We start from the raw sequence: 23,451 nt of genomic DNA, 5'->3' as shown, positions 1-23,451 counted from the left end.
TTGGAATTCGTGGCCAAGCAGCTGCTCATAAACCACAAATCACGCCAGTAAATGCCAAACAACACCTCGCTTGGTGTAAGGAGCGTAAACATTGGACAATTAAATAGTGAAAAACGTTGTGTGGAGTGACGAATCAAGGTGCACAATGTGGCGATCCGATGGCAGGGTGTGGGTATTGCGAATGCCCAGAGAATGTCATCTGTCAGCGTGTGTAGTGCCAACAGTAAAATTCGGAGGTGGTGGTGTTATGGTGCGATCATGTTTGTCATGGAGGGGGCTTGCACCCTTTGTTGTTTTGCTTGGCACTATCACAGCACAGGCCTACACTGATGTTTTAAGCACCTTCTTCTGACTTTTGAAGAGCAATTCGGGGATGGCGACTGCATCTTTCAACATGATCGAGCACTTGTTCACAATGCACAGCCTGAGGCAGAGTGGTTACATGACAATAACATCCCTGTAATGGATTGGCCTGTACAGAGTCCTGACCTGAATCCATTCCATGAAGAATGGGCTGCCATTCCCCAAGAAACCTTACAGCACTTGATTGAGCGTATGCCTGCGAGAGAGGGAGCTGTCATCAAGGCTAAAGGTGGGGAAACACCTTATTGAATTCCAGCAATACCGATGGAGGGCACCACGAACTTATAAGTCATTTTCAGCCAGATGTCTGGATACTTTTGATCACATAGTGTATGTTCGGGATGGATGTACATAACCTCTGCCTCACATACAAACTACTCTTGCAAAGCAAACAACACATGTAAGGAAATGCTGAAAAGCATGGCCTGGTAGACACTTGAAAATAGATGCCAATTATCCCGTAACAGCCTACTTTTGAAATTTCAAGAACCAGTACTAAGTAAGGAATCCAGGAACACACTATTATCGAAATACGAACTGTGAAGATAATATTACATTAATTATGACATGCGCATAAGCATTTCAGCAGTCATTCTTCCCAGGATCCATACGCAACTGGAGTTGGAAGAAATGCGATCAGTGGTACAACGGAGAGTACCCCATCACGTACTTCACACTGGTTTGGAAAGAACTGATGTTGATTTAGGTATAGATGTAGATATAAAAGAGAAAAAAATTTATGTTATCTGTGTTCTGCACTTTTACAAATGCAGAAGTTACACTCATAGGTTACAATTACTGGAATGTTTCATATAATCAAAACTGAAATCTTATTGCTAAAAATTACAACAAATACTATTATCAACACTACCACAGGCAGTAATTGTTTGCTACAAAAGATTCATACTAACCCCATACCAACTTCTACCAATCACTCTGCTCACTACAGCCTGCACAAGATGCGAAAAGTTCCACAATGAATTCTCACTCTGCAGCAGAGTGTGGACTGATTTGAAATTTTCTGTCTGGCAGATCGGAGACATTTTCCCCTCACGGGCAAGTCCTCTACTAATTGGCTAGACAAGTGTAGTTCAAATCCGCCTTCACAACAAAGGTCATCGGCTTGATTCACAGCGCAACACATACTTTAAAATACTTTCATTGTACCAGGAAGTTTCATGTGAAAAGTTATAGTGCACACATTGTGTAAATTGCTATGGGAAGAATTAAATATATGGAAGGTTTTCAAGGGACTGAATGGAATGATTATTAGTCCCTTTATCCACATAATCAACAAGCTAGGAGGAGTTTTCCAACTCAAAGATACAATTCGATCAACAGCTGTGACACTGTCACAAGAAATTACTTACAAAGAACAGTGATTAGATTAGATTAGTTTTTCGTTCCATAGATCCGTGCTGAGGAAATCCTCATGGATGTGGAACATGGTTTTTTAAGCTGAAGTAACAATACTAATAGTATGAGTGTATACAACACATCATTTTTTTTTCCTTTAAGCTGAAATAACAATACTAATAGTATGAGTATATACATCATTTGTCTCTATTAAAAAATTCATCAATGGAGTAGTAGTAGTTTGCCACTAGTAAGTCTTTCAGGCTCCTTTTAAACTGATCTTTATTTGTAACTAAATTTTTTATGTTTGCTGGCAAATTATTGAAGATGAGTGTTCCTGAGTAGTGGACCTCTTTTTGAACTAAAGTAAGTGCTTTTAAGTCCTTGTGCAGATCATTTTTGTTCCTGGTATTGTATGTATGAACTGAGCTGCTTGTTGGAAAAAGAGATATATTATTTAGGACAACTTTCATTAAGGAGTAAATATACTGAGAGGCAGTAGTTAGTATACACAGTTCTTTGAAAAGGTTTCTACAGGACGTCCGTGAATTTACTCCACAAATAATATGTGTTACACGCTTTTGGACTCTGAAAACTTTTGTTTGACTTGAAGAGTTACCCCAAAATATTATACCATATGACATTTTGGAATGAAAGTAGGCAAAGTATGCAAGCTTTTTCGTTTTTATGTCGCCTATATCTGCTAACACTCGAATTGCAAATACAGGTTTGTTAAGGCGTTTCTGCAGTTCTGTGGTGTGCTCCTCCCAACTGCCCAATTGAATTTATTATCAAGTTGTAATTCCCGGAATTTAAGACTGTCAACCTCTTCTATCTGCTCTTCTTCATACTTTATGCATATCCTGGGTGGAAACCTCTTACAGGTTCTGAATTGCATATAGTGAGTATTTTTGAAGTTTAATGCCAGTGAGTTGGCTTTAAACCATTTATTAATATCCATGAAAATATCATTAGCAGATATTTCTAGAACTACATTCAACATACTATTTATTGCAATACTTGTGACACCTGTAAACAAAACGAACTCTGCTTCTGGCAGTGTAACTGATGAGAGATCTTTAATGTACACCAGAAAAAGCAATGGCCCTAAGATGGATCCTTGTGGGACACTACATGTAATTTCTCCCATTCTGATAATGACTGATGACTTAATTCACTAGTCCCTTGCACTGACACCTTTTGTTTCCTGTTAGCAAGGTATGACTTGAACCATTTTGCAGCACTGCCCGTGACACCATTGAATTCTAATTTATTTAAAAGGATGTTGTGGTTCACACAATCAAATGCCTTCGACAAATCACAGAAAATACCTGCTGCTTGCAATTTGTTATTTAATGAATTAAGTACATTTTCACTGTAGGTGTAGCCTTCTCGATATCAGAACCCTCCAGAAATCCAAACTGTGTTCTTGATAATACGTTATTTGTGGTTAGATGGTTGAGAAGCTGCCTGTGCATTACTTTTTCTAAAATTTTTGATAATGCTGGCAAAAGTGAAATCGGTCTGTAGTTTGATGGTATCTCTCTATCCCCTTTCTTGAATAGAGGCTTAACATCCGCATATTTTAGCCAGTCAGGAAATGTCCCAGTTATAATTGACTGGTTACACAAGTAACTTAGAATTGTACTAAACTCACAAGAACATGCCTTGATTAACTTTGCTGATATTTCACCATAACCACTAGAATGCTTTGTTTGTAAAGTTTTTATTAAAGACGTTATTTCGTTTGGTGAAATGAGTGACATATTCACGTACCTGAAGCTATTTGTAAAGGCTAGTTTCAGATATTCAAGGGCATTATTTACTGATCCTGACAATCCCATTCTATCAGTAACGGATATAAAGTACTTGTTGAACAGTTTTGCCACACTATGCCCATCGGTTACTAATGTGTCATCTACCCTTAATGCTACTTGCTCCTGTTCCTTTCTGGTTCTATCCAGTCTCCTCTTTCACTATTTCCCATATTGTTTTTATTTTGTTCCCTGACATTGCTATCTTCTTCTCTTAGTGCATTTGTTTAGATGTCTGAATTACTTTTTTTAATATTTTACAGTATTCCTTGTATTTAGCTAAATCATCAGCATTGGAGCTATTCTTGGTTGACAGAAACATTTTCCTTTTTGTCTTACAGGAAATCTTTATTCCTTGTGTAATCCATGGTTTTATTATAGACTTCTGTTTAATTTGAGTAACTTTTAGAGGAAAACAGTTTTCAGTGTGGTACTAACATTGTTCATGAATGTGTTATACATTTCATTCATGTCATGAGCACTATAAACATCTTTCCAGTTCATATCTTTGAGCAGTTTTCTAAAACACTCAATTTTTGGTTGATTGACTGCTCTCCTGTACTCAGATTTAGCAGTCTTGATAATCTGCTTAGAATTTACATCTAAAACAAGGAGCTGCATGTCATGATCTGATAGTCCATTTAGTACAGGTTTTATTCCTTTGATTTGTCTATAAGAACGTTATCAATGGCTGTCCTTGAGGATTTAGTGATCCTAGTTGGAAAGTTTATAGTGAGAGTTAGATTGAAAGACAACATTACTAACTGCAGTAAATGTTTACTGGAAGATTGCATTAGAAAATCTGTATTAAAGTCACCAGCAATCAAAATTTCTTTGTTTCTTCCTGTTAAATAACCCAAAGAGCTTCTAGATGATTTATAAATAGATTATAATTTCTTGCAGGTGCTCAGTAAATAGTTACTATTATATAGGATCTGTTATGGAACTCAACTTCTGTTGCACATGCTTCCAGATGCTGCTCTAAACAGAATTTATTAATGTCAATGTTCCTGAATTTATGGCAGTTTTTAATAAATGTGGCAACTCCTCCTCCATCCATATCTACTCTGCAGAAGTAGGAAGCTAGCTTAAATCCTGAAATGTCTAACATATCTATACCAGTAGTCACTTGATGTTCAGAGAGGCAGATTATGCCAATTTGGTTAGATGAATTCATTTCATGAATACAAATGAGTAGTTCATCAACTTTATTTCTGAGTCCCGGAATGTTCTGGTGTAATAAAGATAACAATGAACTGAGTAGGTAATGATTCCCTCAACATGTGAGCTGGGGTAGATGCACTCTGCAACCCCCCCCCCCCCCCCCCCCCTCCTTGTAGAAAGAATTTGAAGGCCAAAAAAAAAAGCATTAAATGTGGAATTTGAAATGCTCAAACAGCCTTCATATGGTGAAAGTAAAGCAATCAAGAAATCATTACGCAGGTTCACTGAGCATTACTGTTGTGAGGAAATGTGCATTTCATGCTGAAATAATAGCTACAATGTCTCTGGTACTACTCACATAATATCTTATGAGGCATATTCACAAAGTAAGGACTATTTTCTTATATTTAAATGATGTTGCATTTCTGCTCAAGCTAGAGAGTGTTCTTGATTCACTTTATAGAAAGTACCAGAAATTAGTTATATGTGGTGACTTCAATATTACTTTTGTATATGATGGTGCAAGAAAAAGGATGTTGGTAGATCTTTTAAATCCATATGATCTGAAGCAGATTATGTTTTTACCAACTAGGGTGCGGGGGAACAATAGCAGAACCATAGGCAATATTTTTATTCATTCTTCATTACTAAATGGCCATTCTGTTAGAAAAAGGGTAAATGGCCTTTCAGATCATGATGCACAAATTTTAACACTAAAAGGCTTTTGTACAAATGTCACATATAATTACAAACTTCATAGCAAAGCTAATCCAACAGCAATAGTGTGTGGCAATGTACTTATAGTGCCAATAACATAGATGACAAATATAATGGTTTCCTTAACACACATCTCATGCTCTTTGAGAGTTGCTTTCCCTATTAGAACATTCTAAACAGAGTACTAACACTAAAAGACAGCCTGGGTGGCTAACTAGTGGCTTAAGGATATCATGTAGAACAAAGTGGGAATTATGTCAAAATGTTAGAAGTAGTCACAAACTACAGTAGCCCATTATAAACAGTACTGTAAGGTGCTTAAAAATGTTATTAGGAAGGCAAAATGAGTGTGGTATGCAAATAGAATAGCTAATTCACAGGATAAAATTGAAAAGATACGGTCAGTTGTGAAGGAAGTGTCTGGTCAGCAGTACAAGGTCAACGATATAAAGTCAGTTCGTAGTAAAAATATTTCTCTTACTGATAAATCAGATATATGTACAGCACTTAAAAATAATTTTCTGACCACTGCTGGCAAATTAAATAAAAATTTAGTTTCTACAAGTAATTGTATAACTCTCTTGGCAAATGCCTTTCCAAGATTGGTGTCCAAAATGCTCCTCTGTGGTATAGACAAGGGGAGATTGAGTCAATAATTAAATCACTGAAGACTAAGGACTCTCATGGATATGATGGAGTTCAGAGCAGAATATTAAAGTACTGTGCTGCACATGTTAGCCACGTATATAGCCACATTTGTAATTTTTCCTTTAGGAATGGCCAGTTTCCTGAACAATTGAAGTACTCAGTATTAAAGCTGCTTTACAAAAAGGAAGAAAGGGATAATACAAACAAATTTAGACCTATTTCTATGCCATCAGAGTTTGCTGAAGTTATCAAAAAGGCTGTTTATATAAGAATAATTGATCATTTTATATCGCACAACTTGCTATCAAATGTACAGTTGGGCTTTAGAAGTCGTTAAACAACTGAAAATGCTATATTCTCTTTTTTCTGTGAGGTACTGGATGGGTTAAACAAAAAGTTTCAAACACTAGGCATATTTTTTGATTTAACTAGGGCATTTGATTGTGTTATCACAAAATATTGCTCTAGAAGTTGGACCATCACGGAATACGGGAGTAGCTCACAACTGGTTCACCTCTTACTTTAGCAAGAGACAACAAAAGCTCATTATTGACAGTGTTGAGAATGGCTGTGATGTGGGGTTTGAGTGGGGTACGGTCAAATGGGGGGTTCCCCAGGGAACAGTGTTGGGGCCATTCCTGTTCCTTATTTATATAAATGATGTGCCCTCTAGTATTACAGGTAACTCTAAAACCCCTGTTCACGAGCCTGGGTATTTTGACATTGGCCTCTAAAATATTTCTGTTTGCTGATGACACTAGCTTGGTAATAAAGGATGTTGTGTGCAACATTGGGTTGGTTTCAAATAGTGCAATTCATGACATAAGTTCGTGGCTTGTAGAAAATAAGCTAACTCTAAATCACAGTAAGACTCAGTTTTTACAGTTTCTAACACAAAATTCAACAAAACCTGACATTTTAATTTCACGGAATGGGCATATGATTAGTAAAACTGAACAGTTCAAATTTCTAGGTGTTCAGATAAAGAGTAAACTGTCATGGACAGCCCGTGTTCAGGATCTTGTTCAAAGACTTAATGCTGCCATTTTTACTATTCAAATGGATCTGATGTAAGTGATCGTTCAACACGAAAATTAGTCTACTTTGCTTATTTTCATTCCTTTATGTCGTATGGTATTATATTTTGTGGTAACTCTTCCCATTCTAAAAAGATATTTTTGGCTCAGAAATAGGCAGTTCGGGCAATAAGTGGTGAAGTTCACGAACCTCTTGTCAACCCCTGTTCACGAGTCTGGGTATTCTGACATTGGCCTCTCAATATATATATTCCTTATTATCATTTCTTGTTAACAATATTAGCTTATTCCCAAGAATAAGCAACTTTCACTCAGTTAATACTAGGCAGAAATCAAACCTGCATTTGGACCGGACATTCTTAACTCTTGCGCAGAAAGGTGTGCAGTATACTGCTGCATCCATTTTCAGTAAGCTACCACAAGAATCAAAAAATCTTAGCAGTAATCCACATTCTTTCAAATTAAAGTTGAAGAGTTTCCTCATAGGTCACTCCCTCTATTCTGTCGCACAATTCCTTGAAAAATTAAGCTGAGTCTTGTATTTTAATTGTGTTTACTTAAACTTATGGCTTGACTTTTTTTGGGTTCATCAGGGTGTCTACATGGACAAGGAAAAATAATTCTCGGATTTTTCCCGGATTTCCCGGTTGAAAATACACTTTCTCCCAGGTGAAAATACACTTTTTTCCGTGTTAAGTGACAGTATACTTTTTCTCGGCACTTATCAATCCTTTTATGGTTTATATATAAAAACAAAGATGAGGTGACTTACCGAACAAAAGCGCTGGCAGGTCGATAGACGGTTTACGGTTTTATACACCGGCGTAGAATTTCCCGGCACTTTAGAAAATGAAACTCAGGGGAAAAAACACGTTTTGGAAAGCTCTTTGATGTGCAGCAACATATACACTGCATAGTTCCGTGTTACGAAGGTATAAATTCGAATTCCACCAAACACCGCATGTTACTTTCTGAAGCATTAAAATCGAGATTGTGATGCGCTTTTGTAAGTCAGTCACAGCTCATGTCACCTGATCTCGCCAGCTGATGACAGCATTTGACATGTGATGTAGTCAGCCAATAGCAAGATCACTCTTAAGTAGCGCGAACACACAAATAAGAAAAATTGCTGGCTTAAATTAATGTACAATTGTTGCTACAAGAAAAGCAAAGCTATCAAATATAATATTGGTCTCTAAGATTAATAAGCTGCAAGAGAAGCTAAGCTTCCACATACATTGTTGATCTTTTTTGCGCGTCATACATCACATAAATGTGCCAGTAAATTTTTTTAATAACGACGTAAATGTCTGATCTTCTGGGCTCGAAATTTTTCATATGGTCGTACCCAAAGAGCTGATTTTTAAATGAGAGTCAAACGCTCTGTGGTTTAAGAAAATCGTCGTACTCTCTCTCACATAGTTTATCTTACATAAAAGGAAATTTACTTTGACAGTAACGCTTTTCAAAGCAATATTCACAATATTTTTCCGTGACCTATTTGAAAGGTACGTTTCAGCAGTTGCCAGAGAGCACCAGATAACAGGCGTCACTGCACTTGCACAGCTACGATGACGCAGGAAGCCGGCATGTTTGTCCGTGTGAAACATTAAAAGATCTTGCATTAAAACGAATCTAATGTAAAAAAAAAAAAACTGTCACGTCACGCTCATTGGAGGCAATTTGTTGTTAAGAAGCACTGCACAGTCTTCCTGAAGGCTTTGACACAGTTTGCTGTTGGCAGATGCTTGTATGAGCACTGTGCTTTGTTGTTGTACATGGCGCATTTTCTTTGCGACTTAAGTTTTATTTTCGTTTTCTTTCTCTCGTCCATGTTTTGTTGCTGCAGTATTATTCTGCAGAAGCAGAATACAGTAAATTTTTTTGTTAGAGTATTTGTTCTTACCAGTCAAAATCACAAAAATCTAACTGAAAACTAAAACAATGAAAAATTCCTGGAACTCAAAAAGATTTCCAGGTTTTTCCCGGTTTTCTCCAGGATAAAAAAATTCCCGGGTTTTTCCCAGATCTCCCGGTTGCCCCGGGTCGTAGACACCCTGGTCCATAAACATTTATTTTTATCTGTTATTCCTTTATTTTTATCTGCTATTTTATTTTTATCTGTTATTCCTTTTAAGTTGTGACTTCATGTACTGACACGTTCCATGACCTTTGAGATTTGTCCCTCAATTTGGTCCTACAGAACTTGACGTGTAAATAAATAAAGAAAGAAATAAATACATACATAAAAGAGCAGAGACGTCTACTGATTGCTTATGCAGCCATAAAAGTTATCGTTTTGATTCAGTAGTTTGACTGTAGATGAAAGTGAACAACAATGGCTTTGAAAGCCATGTGCAGTACACAGGTCAGCGTATTTGTTCGACAAGTGGACCAAAAACTGAGTTTTCATTCATAATTCATCACTGGTGCTCTGGCAATTTCCTCATGTTTAACACATTGCTCTCTACACAACTCTTACACAAAACCTCAGGTATTGCAAATTGTATGCAATAGAGGTACCAAATATAGTTAGTGCGCAAAACAAAAAGCAAAGAATGTCAAGCAGATAAGCATTTTTAAACCCCTGTCGACAAGATGGGGAGGATTTTTTTCCCACTTTCTCACAGGTGAAGAGATGAAACATCCTATATCAATGTGGAATCAAAATAACAGCTGGCAATGAGAGTGAGTGAGTGAGAGAGAGAGAGAGAGAGAGAGAGAGAGAGAGAGAGAGAGAGAGAGAGAGTAACCTCCTTACTTGTCAAACTATGATGGCTACCACGGAAGTTTTCAACTACCCATTCTACAGTCATCACGCACGACCCATCACTGATCACGCACGACCCATCACTGAAAACACTGGCTTGGCTGACAATGGCTTGAAGGGTGACAAGAAACTCAAGACCGTTGTTGTCAACTGATTCAGTTCCCAGGCAGGACTTCAACGTAGATGGGTTAAAGAAGCTAGTGCAATATTACAAAAAATGCAAAAAATGGTTCAAATGGCTCTGAGCACTATGGGACTTAACATCCGTGGTCATCAGTCCCCCTTGAACTTAGAAATACTTAAACCTAACTAACCTAAAGACATCACACACATCCACACCTGCCGGCACGAAAAATACATAGAAAAGCAAACAGTGATCATATGGAAAAGCAAAGAAGGTTTGTAGGAAACTAAATCCACCAACAAAAGTTTTTTCTCCTGTGCATATATCCTGCAAGCATACAGCAACTGCAATAAAATAAATAAAGACTATTACAATTCAAGAGAGTTAAACCTTTCAAGCTACTACAGGAGTGATTTATTATTCTGCAACGAAATACGCTTTAAGGAAGTGGCTGAGAGACGTTTACATGTGGTTACAACTGATAAAAGTCACAACAGCTGAGTATTACTATCGGCAAACCAGTTGGTTGGTTTAAAAGAGGAGGGGGGGGGGGGGGGGACAAAACTGCGATGTCATTGGTCCCTTGTTCCTGGTAAAACAATTACACAAAGGAAAGAAGAAAAGAAAGGAGACGTACAGCACAATGACAGGAGAAAGGAAGAACCAGAAGAACGACAAAAGGACAACCAACACTACTATGGACAAAGCAGGAAAAGAAAACCACAGAGAGAAGCAAGAAACAGGTAGAAGGGGTAAAAACAGGAGAGCAGACGAGCGTGGCTGGCCGACCACAAGAATAAAAAGGAAAAGCCAGACACTCTGTGACACATTTAAAAAATCCACCCTAAAAGCATTAGAGTGGAGAACACAAAGGGACAAAGGACATGTGCTAAAACTTACATAGAATGATGAAACCCACGGTCAAGTATAAAATGTAAAACTAAATTAGCCGATGAGGCGTTGTCAGCTAAAATTCATGGCAACGAGTCCGGTAACTGAAGAGTCCATCGCAGCGCAGCCAAAGAAGGACAATTCGCCAAGATAGGGGCCACTGTCAGATAGGGGCCACTATCAGCCGGGTGCCGGACTGACACTGAGTTGGGTCATCACAGCGCAGGAGATAGCCGTGTGTCACCCAAGGGAGGCAAATGTGGAGCGGGCAGAGAACCACAGAGTCCTATCAGGCAAGCAATGCTGTTCAGTATGTCCTCCATGGACATACATGAAGCTGACGTGACCATCAGCCATCGAGCCATCAGTGTAAACCACTTCATGGCCATGGTGCAGGTCAAGAATCGAGAGGAAGTGGCAGCGGAGAGCTGAGGGGTTAACTGAGTCCTAAGGCCAAGTGAAAGGTCCAGGTGAAGCCGCAGCCTAGGTATACACGAAGGAGGTGTACGTGAATGGACCCCAAGAATAGATGGTAAAGGCAAGGACTCTAGTTCAGAAAGAAGGGATTAGACACGAAGTGCAATTGGAAACCCTGACCTAGGCCGTCGATGTGGCAGATGAACTGCCGTGGGTGGGAAAAGAAGACAGTGATTCAGATGTGCAGGAGAACTACGAATGTGCGCAACATAACTGGCCAGCAGTTGTGCTCACCTAACCTCCACCAGGACACTGGTCACCGGATTCGTCCTAAAAGCTCCTGTCGCTAGGCGAATGCCACAGTGGTGCACTGGGTCGAGTAATCGCAACACTGAGGGCGCCGCCAAACCATAAACCAGGCTCCCATAGTCAAGGCAGGATTGAACAAGGGCTCTGTAGAGATGCAGCAGCGTAGAGCGATCTGCACCCCAGTTGGTGTTGCTCAGGCAGCAGAGGGCTTTGAGGTGTTGCCAGCAATTCTGCTTAAGCTGATGAAGGTAAGTCCTAAGAATTGATACGTCTCCACTACAATGACTGGATCATCATTAAGGTAAAGTTCCGGTTCCGGATGAACGGTAGGACACCAACAGAAGTGCATAAGACATGACTTTGCAGCCAAAAACTGGAAACCGTGGGCTAGAGCCCACGGCTGTGCCTTATGGATGGCTCCCTGTAGGTGCCACTCAGCAACACCAGTACTGGTGAAGCAGTACAAAATGCAGAAGTCGTCTGCAAACAGAGAAGGTGAGATGGATGGCCCTACAGCTGCTGCTAGACCATTAATGGCCACTAAAAATAGAGAGACACTCAATACAGAGCCCTGCGGGACCTCGTTCTGTGGGATATCGGCGGGGAATATGGGAGGCACCAACTTGGGCATAGGAAGTACAAAGCAACAGGAAATTTTGAATAAAAATCGGGAGCGGGCCTCGGAGACCTCATTCGTATAATGTGGCAAGGATATGATGTCGTCAGGTAGTGTCATACGCTTTTCGTAAATCAAACAAGACAGAAACCAGGTGATGGTGTCTGGAAAAGTCTGTTCAGATGGCAGACATGAGGGACACATGATTATCAGTGATAGAGCAACCCCGGCGAAAGCCATCCTGACATATAGCTAGTAGAGCACATGACTCCAGGACCCACCCCAACCGCCGACACACCATACATTACAGCAGCTTACAAAAAATGTTGGTGAGGCTGATGGGCCGATAGCTATCCACATTAAGCGAGTTTTTACTGGGTTTGAGCGCCAGAATGATGGTGCTCTCCCATCATTGCGATGGAAAAATGCCATTGCACCAGATCCGGTTGAAGATTACAAGGAGATGTCGCTTGACATCACATGAGAGATGTTTAATCATCTGACTGTGGATCCGATCTGGTCCAGGACCTGTGTTGGGGCAATGGGCAAGGGCACTGAGGAGCTTCCACTCTGTAAAGGGAGCGCTATAGGATTCACTGTGGCATGTAGTGAACAAGAGGACTCTCCCTTCCAGCCGCCACTTGAGAGTGCAAAAAGCTGGAGGCTAATTCTCCAATGCAGAGGCTTGAGCATAGTGCACAGCAAAGTGCTCAGCAATCGCATTTGCATCAGTAGATAACACGACATTTATGTTAACACTGGGAACATCTGTTGGGGTATGGTACCCGAAAACACGTTTGATCTTTACCCAGACTTGGGTAGGTGACGCACGGCAAACAATGGTCAAGACATATTTCTCCCAGCACTCCTGCTTCCGTTGTTTGACAAGTTGGCGAACACGGGCACGGAACCATTTACAGGCTACGAGGTGCTCCAGGGAAGGGTGCCACTTATGCTGCTGTAGAGCTCACTGACACTCCTTAACTGCTCCAGTGACTTCCGGCGACCACCAAGGAACTGCCTTTCGCCGGGGGCACCCTAAAGAGCAAGGGAGAGTGTTTTCTGCCACAGAAACAATAGTTGTAGTCACCTGCTCAATCATCATATCGATGTTACTGTGTGGGGGAGATTCAACAGTGACAGCAGAGTGAAAGTTCCCCAGCCTGGTTTAAAGCCCATCTAGGCAGGCATCCATGGACCTGACGCTGGGGCAGTGACAGGAAGATGGGGAAGTGGTCACTACCACACAGGTCGTCATGTGCTCTCCAGTGGATAGATGTGAGAAGTCATGGTCTGCAAATTGATAAATCAATGGCTGAGTAACTACCATGAGCCACACTGAAATGTGTGGCAGTCCCAGTATTTAAGAGACAAAGGTCAAACTAAGACAGTTAAGTTATAAGATGTGGGCAGCAAGCCAGTAAGCACGGGGCCACCCGACAAGGGGGTTATGAGCGTTAAAATCTCCCAAAAGTAAGGGAGTTGATCAATCAGTGCAGGTAATACATTCAGGGATGCACCATCTGGAGGAAGATATACATTGCAGACAGTTATTTCCTGTGGCATCCTTATTCTGACAGCCACAGCTTCAAGAGGAGTTTGAAGGGGCACAGTTTCACTACAGACTGAGTTTAGGATATAAACGCAAACTCCACCTGACACACAATTATAGTCACTATGGTTCCTGCACTATCCCTTATAGTCACAGAGGGCAGGGGTCCACATAGCCGGGAACCAGGTTTCCTGGAGGGCAATGCAGAAAGCAGGTGTAAAGCTTAACAGTTGCCATAGCTCAGACAGGCAGCGGAAAAAACCGCCGCAATTCCACTGGACGATGTCATCGTGAGACTGGGAAGGCATGGCACATTTAATGAGACAGTTTACGCCTCAGTGTCACCTGCTGCCACTGACTTTTTGCATCAGCAGTCTATCTATATCCATTGTGTCTGAGCAACCGGCGAGATACAGGTCCTCAGCGGACGCCAGAATCTTTACCTCATCCGCAGACGCAGAGCTTGTAGGTAGTGGTGTTGTGGGTGCCAATGCAATTCCCTTGGTATTGGGGACCTTCTTTTTTGATTTCTCCTGCTTCTCCTTTGGTTTCCTGGCTGGGAAGACTTAACTGATTCAGTCTCCGAGACTAAGGATGAGCATAAAGCCCTATGACCGGCTGCTTTTGGGCTCTTCAACCACTGGCAGGCGTCATCTTTCCCACTAGCAGAAACCTGGGAAGGGAGTGACCTGAGGGACCTCTTCCTAGCGAGAGGAGCCGAAGAAGAGTTACGCTTCTCCGGCTGAGAAGTGGGGACTGATATCCCTGATGGTTGAGGGGGTGTTGCTCCTTAAGTAGGTGGTGCAAGAGTAACAGAGAGGGAAGTACCCCCCGCCTTTCCCCCCCCCCCCCCCCCCCTCCCCCAATCAAGGGATCAGGTGTAGTCTTCTGCTTCTGAGAGGTGACAGGAATGCGTGGAACTGATGGGGCGACTACTATTCTCGTAGGGCGGTGTAAGAGGAGGTCATAGCCAAAGGATGTAGGTGCTCAAATTTCCTCTTAGTCTCAGTGTAGGTCAGTCGGTCCAGGGTCTTCTATTCCACGAGTTTCCTCTTTTTCCGTAAAATCCTACAGTCTGGCAAGCAAGGTGAATGATGCTCTCTGCAGTTGACACAGATGGGAGGTGGGGCACATGGAGTATTGGGATGTGATGGACGTCCACAATCTTGACATGTGATGCTCGAAGTACAGCGAGAAAACAAATGGCCAAACTTCCAGCACTCTAAGCACCGCATAGGGGGAGGTATATATGGCTTGACATCACAGCGGTAGACCATCACCTTGACCTTCTTGGGCAATGTGTCGCCCTTGAAGGTGAAGATGAAGGCACTTGGTGACAACCTAATTATCCCTGAGACCCTGACGGATGTGCTGGATGAAACGAATACCTTGGCGCTCTAAATTGGCATGCCACTCATTGTCAGACTGCAAAAGAAGGTCCCTGTGGAATATGATACTCTGGACCATATTTAAGCTCTTCTGGGGTGTGATGGTAACAGAAACATCCCCCAACTTGTCACAAGCGAGTAATGCCTGTGACAGGGCAGAGGATGCTGTTTTTATCAAGAGTAACCCAGAGCACATTTTGGATAAGCCCTCCATCTCTCCAAACTTGTCCTCCAAATGCTCCACAAAAAACTGAGGTTTCATGGACATGAAAGATTCCCTATCAATTCTTGTAGGGCGAATAAGCTTCTCTGCCATCCTTACCTTGGCATTCCTCAAAATGTGTGGCCAGGGAGGGGAATGATTTGGGGTCAGATTTCTTCGCACTGAAGTTAGACTTTTCCTGCTTCGAGACTGCTGGCGGCGGACCACCAGCAAGAGATGACGTACTACGCTTCATGGCATGTCATCCGCCCTGATGCCATCCACTTTGACCAGGGGCTCTCCCCACGGGCGCCACCCAGCCTCAGCAAGGGCCACATAGCAGGATGGCCATTGCCGGGGTCCAAATGTTCCAGGGTGATGGGCATCTACTCCATGACATACATGGAAAGTTAACGGTGCATACATCAGCAGAGCAATCCCTGTGTTGTCAGGGGGCTACAACCAACAGGGTACATGGCGGCCCCACCCCAACGGACTGGCTACCGTGCTGGACATGAGATGCAAAGAATTCCGTGGTAATCGTCAGTGCAAAAAGCGAAACTGCGTTGTGCATGGTGGCAAACGCACCCAGGAAGGTGTCCTCACCCAAGAGATGGAGAATGAGCAGGACTGCAATGTGATGACAAGAAAGTGGGCTAAAAATCTCAATGCGCAAAGGTGCCCTTCCCCAACTGGATTGCTCTTCAGGAAAATTTAGAAAGATGGAGGTCAAACCTGACAGAAGACCATCATGTAAAAGCCGAAACATGTGAGACTCATTTTAGTCGCCTCTTACGACACGCAGGAGTACCTCGGGCCTATTCTACCCTCCTCCCCCCTCCCTGTACCCACAGTGGGTGCAAACCAGTCTACTCTTCTCAGGCTGTCAACAAGAAAGGTCTATTCATCACCAGGCAAATACAATGGTAAATTTGACACTATTACATTCCTAAAATCCAAGAAAAGTAAAAATGAATGTGATTGTTGGTAATTTATGAAAATCTGTATTTCTTCTCCAGAAGCCATCATACAGTTTGTGGCAAAGGGTATGTTGTTATTTTCTCACTTCTATTGTATTCACAGATGGTTCATGGGAAGAATTCTGTAAGCACTCCTCCAAATAGGACCAAAGTTCTCTAGTATAATGGCAAGAGTCATTAAGCAACAAGTGTGTGGGAGGAAGTAACACTGACTCATCTTGAAACATCAACACTTGGAACTTTTACTCCAACTTTTTCATGATGATTTACGTTTCCATAGTATCTCCAACTGAAGCTACTGAAGAAAATATTATAAATAGCAACAATAAATCATTTCAGACATATAATAATGTACAAAGAATTTTGCTGTATTTGCCTACCTGTGATAAAGTTTCTATTTCTTCATGTGTGTCAGATGAATCTGGTGATTCTGCTGTTGGTGGCTTGAACATACCGCTGTTCATTAGCAACAATGGTCTCATTCTAGGCCAACCAGTTGCAAGGAACTCATCCCAATCCATTTCTTGCTGGGTGTCAAAGAACAACTAAAACAAATGATTTTAATAAAGTAAAGGTTTTAAAATATTATTGCTTTTAAATTTATTACAATTCTGACAAATTTATTATTTACAACATCTGTATGTAGGTGCATAGCTATTCTAATTCTGTATATTCCTTAAATTTCTTGCTTAACTAATTTCTTCTTTTGGCATTGTAGTTTATCAACATATTGTGTTTCAAGAACACATTTCCCACACCAGTTAACCACTACAAACATCTTCTCAAACTTTTTTTTTTTCATTTTTTTCATGCAGATATGATAACTACATCTACATCTATACTCAGCAAACCACTATGATGCTCACGGCAGAGGGTATGTCTCATTGTACCGATTATCAGGGTTTCTTCCCGTTCGATTTATATATTAAGTGCTGGAAGAATGATTGCTTAAACGCCTCTTCATGTGCTGTAATTAATCTCACCCTATTATCATGATCCCTATGTGAGTGATAAGTAGGTGGTGGTTGTATATTCGTAGGATCATCATTTAAAGCCGGTTCTTGAAACTTTTTAAATAGGCCTTCTTAGGATAGTTTATCTTCAAGAGTCTGCCAGTTCAGTTTCTTCAACATCTCTGAGACTCCCTTCCAAGGCTCAAACAAACCTATAACCATTCACACTTCTCTTCTCTGTATACATTCAGTCTTACTGTTCGTCCTATCTGGTACAGGTTCCTCACACTGTAACAATGTATCAGAATTGGTCATACAAGAGATTTGTAAGCAATCTGCTTTGTTGACTGATTGCATTTATCCAATAAACTGGAGTCTACCTCTGGCTTTAGCCACAACTGAGCCTGTGTGTTCATTCCATTTCATATCCCTACAAAGTGTTACACCCAGGTATCTGTATTAGCTGGCCAATTCCAGCTGCGACTCACTGATATTATAATCATTGAATATTATGTTTTTTCATTTTGTGAAGAGCTCAGTTTTACATTTCTGAACATTTCAAGCAAGATGCCAATCTTCACGCCACTTTGAAATCTTATAAACACCTGATTAAATATATGTGGTGCTTCTTTGAGATAGTACTTCCCTACACATAACTGTGTAATCTGAAAAAAAGTTGCTATCAACATTATCTGCAAGATCATTAATATACATGAACAGTAAGGGTATCAACACACTTCCCTGTGGTACACCTGAAGATACTTATACATCTGACAATGACTCTCCATCCAAGATATCATGTTGCATCCTCCCTACCAAAAAGTCCTCAATCCAGTTACAAATATCACCTGATACCTCATATGATCATACTTATGACAATAAGTGTAGGTGTGGTACTGAGTCAAATTATTTTCGGCAATCAACACATACTCCATCTACCTGAAAGCCTTGATCCAAAGCTTTCAGTGTGTCATGTGAGAAAAGTGCGAGTTGGGTTTCACGTGATCGATGTTTTCAGAATCCAAGGTAACTGGCCTTGAGGAGGTCATTCTGTTCAAAATACCCCATTGTGTTTGAACTCATAATATTTCTAAGATTCTACAGCAAAGCAATGTCAAGGATCCCAAATGAGATTTTCACTCTGCAGCATCAAGGATATTGGACAGTAGTTTTGGGGATCACTTGTACTACCCTTCTTGTAGACGAGTGTTACCTGTGCTTTTTTCCAAGAACTGAGCATAGTTTTTTGATCAAGGGATCTACGATAGATTATAGTTAGAAGAGGGACTAACTCAGCCTTATATTCAGCAGAGAATCTGATAGGAATTCCATCAGCCGCTGGAGCTTTGTTCAATTTTAATTATTTCATCTGTTTCTCAACACCGGTGACACCAATACTTATTTCACTCATCTTTTCATTGGTAAGAGGATTAAATTGTGGCAATTCTCCTGGTTTTTCCTTTGTAAAGGAACATTTGAAAACTGAGTTACGCAGTTCAGCTTTTGCTTTGCTACCCTCCCTTTCAGTTCCTGTCTTATTCACTACGGACTGGACAGTAACTATTGATGCCACTTACAACCTTTATATATGACCAGAATTTCTTTGGGTTTTCTGAAAGATCATTTGACAATATTCTGCTGTGGTAGTAATTGAAAGCTTCAGGCATTGCTCGCTTTAGAGCCAAACACCTTTTATTCAGTATCTCCCTATCTATAACCCTATTCTTTGTTTCACACCTATTATGCAGTAGTTTCCATTTCTTTAGAAGTTTATTTAAAGTGACTGTGACCCATGTAGGGTGCCACCAATTATAAACTGTTCTACTGGGTACATATCTACCTAGTGCATGGTCAATTATCCTTTTAAATTTGACTCATAGTTCCTCTACATGCTCCAGTCCTGTGCTGAAAGTTTCGAGTTCCCCATTCAGATGTGACACTACTCTTCTTTATGATACAGTAAGATGACTAATAGTCTGCCGTAACAATGAAAATATGTATGAACTGAACACCTAGAATTTTTGAATCTATTCAAATTACTATCATCAATTACTTAGCTATGATGGTAGTTTCAGGGTAGTGCAAATTCCATCCTACAATAATCACTGCCTTTCTTATGGATAAGGATGTTACTAAATTTGAATCATCAGCGAGATGTACAACAAACTGTTTGTCAGACTGTTTATTTGGATGAAATTCTTTACACTTTACAGAATGTGACATCCATCTGATTGAGTACTGGACTAGTTTTCTGTTTCAGACTAAGATATAACACACACATTAAGTAACATGATAATTAACAGAACTCCAACAGACAAAATACACAGACAATTCTCAAGTATGGAGATTACAAGTCCAGAGAGTCCAGTGTGACAACACTCTTTTAAAACAGCAATTGTAAAATTTAATAATGGTCATGCTGGCCTCTACTCTAACCTTCCTGGAAAAAAAGAGTACACCATGAAAATTGGGACTTTTCAACAATATAGGAAAAGACAGACTGCTACTTACTGTAAAGAAGACACGTAAAGTTGCAGACAGGCACAATTAGAAGACACTTACATAAAGCTTTCGGCCACAGCTTGAACAGTAAAAGAGACACACTCATTATTGGCATACTGGCCTGAGATGCTGGAGTTGGCGGTCATGTGTGTGTGTGTGAGGTGTGCTTATGTGTGTGTGTGTGTGTGTGTGTGTTTTTTCTTTTTTTTTTTTACTGATTTAAGTGTCTTCTTTATGGTAAGTAGCAATCTATCTTTTCCTAAATTGTTGATATTCCTACCTAGAGTTTGCATTGTTTGAAATTGGACTTTTGTTACTTATGCTGCTTTCAGGCAGGAGATGAGTTGGTTGCTGTTTGTAAATATCTAAAGATCGGTCTGATTGCTGTCAGGTAATTGGAAGCAGCTCCTAATAGGTTTATTGGGTGAACTGCCAAGAGTAACAGAGGTATCTCAAGTACTATGCTCTCCAACAGATGCTGTCTTCTTTGCAGGAAGCACAGAATCCGCCGCCACGTGTCCAGTTGACTGATAGTGCCATGTCAGTTGAAGTTCTAGGGGCCCTGTACAGCGGAGGCACGGACCTGGGAGAACTACGGGTGTTACACACATCCTCCCCAGAACCAACTAGTTTGAAGTGCTGTCTTCAATGGCGCTGAAACTGAAACTAATAAGTTTTTGAGATGGATTTCACCTGTTGGAAAAAACGCTGTGTCCCATGTCAAGGGGAACCAAACCCAAAAGGATGGATGTCTGCTAATCACCAACAGTTCACAAGTATGGCGAACAGTGGTACCACTTAGGGGCATGACAGCAAGAGACGGAAGGATCAACTTGTGCACTCTGTTTACATTCAGCATGTTGAAGAGGTTGGACTGACAACCAATGAGGCATCAAGCTGCAACTAACTGCAGGTTGGGGTGAATGTTGGAATGAATGATGCCTTTGTCTGAGATCCACGGTCATGCTCTGATTATTCCAAACTGCCAGAAAGGGCTGCGAAGACCAGCCTTGCTCATGGAATTTCTGCACATTCACAATTTGCAGCATTGTCCCCATAACTGACAGGGGTTCATCGGGGTTTTATGAGAAACTGAGCTGTGACTTCCTTGACTTGAGTCACTGGGCTGAAAATTGCAGGGTCCACCAAAATGGGTCAGGTACACACTACCCATCAGCAGCTACTACCTAAGGGTGTGTGTGTGTGTGTGTGTGTGTGTGTGTGTGTGTGTGGGGGGGGGGGGGGGGGGGGGAGGGGGGGGGGGGTGAACAAGGATTGTTTAAAAAGAGAAAAGGGCAGATAATATAGTTGCAGGGTGCCCAAAAGTATTAGTGTCAAGTGCAAGGTAATGGTCCTCATAGATGAAACAGAAAAAAATCCTGGTGATCAACTCCCAAAGCATTAACGAAACAGTTCCAGAGTTTGATGATGATGATTCATGTTTTAGGGACACTAAACAGCGATTTCATCAGTGCTCTCTATTAAAAAATGACAAATTTTAAAACCAAATTGCATCTTCACACAAATACTGAAAATACACCCACGACATTGAGAGGTTCATAAAGGACCAACTACAACAGAATGACAAAACAAAGTAGAATAACTATACAAAATCAAGGATAGGATAACAATATAGACATAGTTACATTTAAAAAGGAGGCAAATGACTATGGCTGGGTGACTAATAAGAAATATTTGGTGACCAAGCCACTCCGCAACACATTAAAATCTTACACCCAACATTCTGTGAATAAGTCCTGGCCTCCCACAAAATCTTAAAACACAAATCACAGTTGCCTCATTATCAGCTGAAATAGAGGGCAGGTACTGTGGGAGACCCAGATCTGCACTCATGTCATCATATAAAACACATTCAATTGAAACACATAATGTCAACAGCTGTATTTCCACACCTGTGACACACTGGGGGCTCCTCACGACTTAAGACAAAGTCATGTGTCAATGGGCAATGTTCCTCTGTTAAGACTTATAAGGGCGACTACTTTGGCACATCATTGTTGGAATGAGGTAAGACAATGTCACACTGAATGCAGCTCATTATTATTCACTTCCATCCACTGAGCCTCCCACCAACAATGGAGATGGATGCTGGCGATTAGGAAAAGAAAAAGCCACATAGGTTTGGTGTACCATGAGGAGAATATGTTGAACATACGCTCACAAGCCTTGGACACAAGCTAGCAACTGGACTCGTGCAACACATCCTTGATGACAGCCTAATGCCCCTGCAGTAAATCACATTGAGCATTTTGAGGTACAAAGGGCTTGCTGATCCATCAACTGGCATCCGTGTTGCATGAAGGCTTTATAGCGTTGGAGCAGACAGGTAATGTTGGCCCCTCAAAACCTGACTGATGCATTTAAAGACGGTTAAAGTCTTGTGGCATCCCATTATTATTGTTTGTTTTCTCATAGGGCACAAAAAAACAACTAGGGTCATACACGTCCATGTCAGAATTGTAGAACACGAAGACATGGAGAGGAGTTAAGAGCAACTACAAGCTAATCTCAATGGACAGAAGAGAAAAAAACACGGACGTGGAGACATGTCTATAAAATATGCCATAGAGAAATGGATGTCCTGAGCTAAAAATTAAATGTCCTTCACCATCCTGCCATGATGGACAAAAAGTAAAACGTGGTCAACAGTCCGCACATTGTTCACAAAAATGGCTGATAACACAGACGGCAAACAAACAAGAACATAAATGGTTAAAAATAGGGCATTCTGTCAGGAAATGGCGGACCATCAGAGGTTGAATGCAATGAGCACAAAATGGTGGGGGAGTGGCACTTAAAAAACAAATGGCTAAAAAGACAGTGCACAAAATGCAACCTAGCTATATTGATCTCCTCATGGTGAGAGAGCTGAGAGGAACTTGTCTGAGCTGCTGGGAGAGGCTTAATTAACTGGCGATTGTTCAGACAAAGGGAGGACCAGTATAGATGCCAAAGTTACACCATATGCTGACAGACGGCAACACAGAGATCATCAGAGGGAATGTAAGAACTAGGGCGCTGAGGTATGAGGATTGCAGCCTTGGCAGCAGTGTCAGCAGCCTCGTTTCCTGTCAGACCAACATGCCCAGGAATCCACATAAACATCACAGTGGCTCCATCAAGAGAGGTCAGGTTACAGCTTTCCTAGACCCATTGCACTAAGGAATGGACTGTGTACAGCACACAGAGGCTTTAAAAGGCAATGAGAGAGTCAGAGAAGATGATGCAATTGAAGAGCCTGTGTCGCCGGATGTACTGTGTGGCCTGGTACAGGGCGAAGAGCTTTGCTGCAAATACTGAGCAGTGTTCCAGAAGCTGATATGGAAAAACGTTGGTGCCAATGATAAAGACACACCTGACACCATGCTGAAACTGAGAGCATCAGTGTACACAAGAGTACTATCACGAAGTTCCATGCGAAGGTCATGAAACTGAAGGCGACAGAGCGAGGCTGGAGTAGTGGCCTTACAAAGAGAATGAAGGCCAAGGTGGACACGTACTACCAGACAAAGCCAAGGTGGTAAAGGGTTCACATGAATTGGGAAAGTGGCAGGTAGCTGCCAGAGCAAGAGTTGAAAGCGAACTCCAGGTGGCAAAAGAAAAGATGATGCACCCTATACTTATGAT

General features: G+C 41.2%; 1 protein-coding gene across 1 annotated transcript in view; it reads right to left on the bottom strand.

The window, feature by feature from the left end:
* LOC124616119 (glucosidase 2 subunit beta) overlaps positions 1 to 23,451 on the bottom strand; it is a 191,908-nt gene that overhangs the window by 63,194 nt on the left and 105,263 nt on the right. The window contains exon 6 of the mRNA XM_047144383.1: positions 16,729 to 16,893. Within this exon, the coding sequence (XP_047000339.1) occupies positions 16,729 to 16,893 (165 nt within the window). The remainder of the gene's footprint in view (positions 1 to 16,728; positions 16,894 to 23,451) is intronic.

This window comes from Schistocerca americana, chromosome 5 (genome assembly GCF_021461395.2).
Source record: "Schistocerca americana isolate TAMUIC-IGC-003095 chromosome 5, iqSchAmer2.1, whole genome shotgun sequence".
Classification (NCBI taxonomy): domain Eukaryota; kingdom Metazoa; phylum Arthropoda; class Insecta; order Orthoptera; family Acrididae; genus Schistocerca; species Schistocerca americana.
The sequence above is the reverse complement of the archived record's forward strand: the minus strand, read 5'-3'. Positions and strand labels throughout refer to the sequence as shown.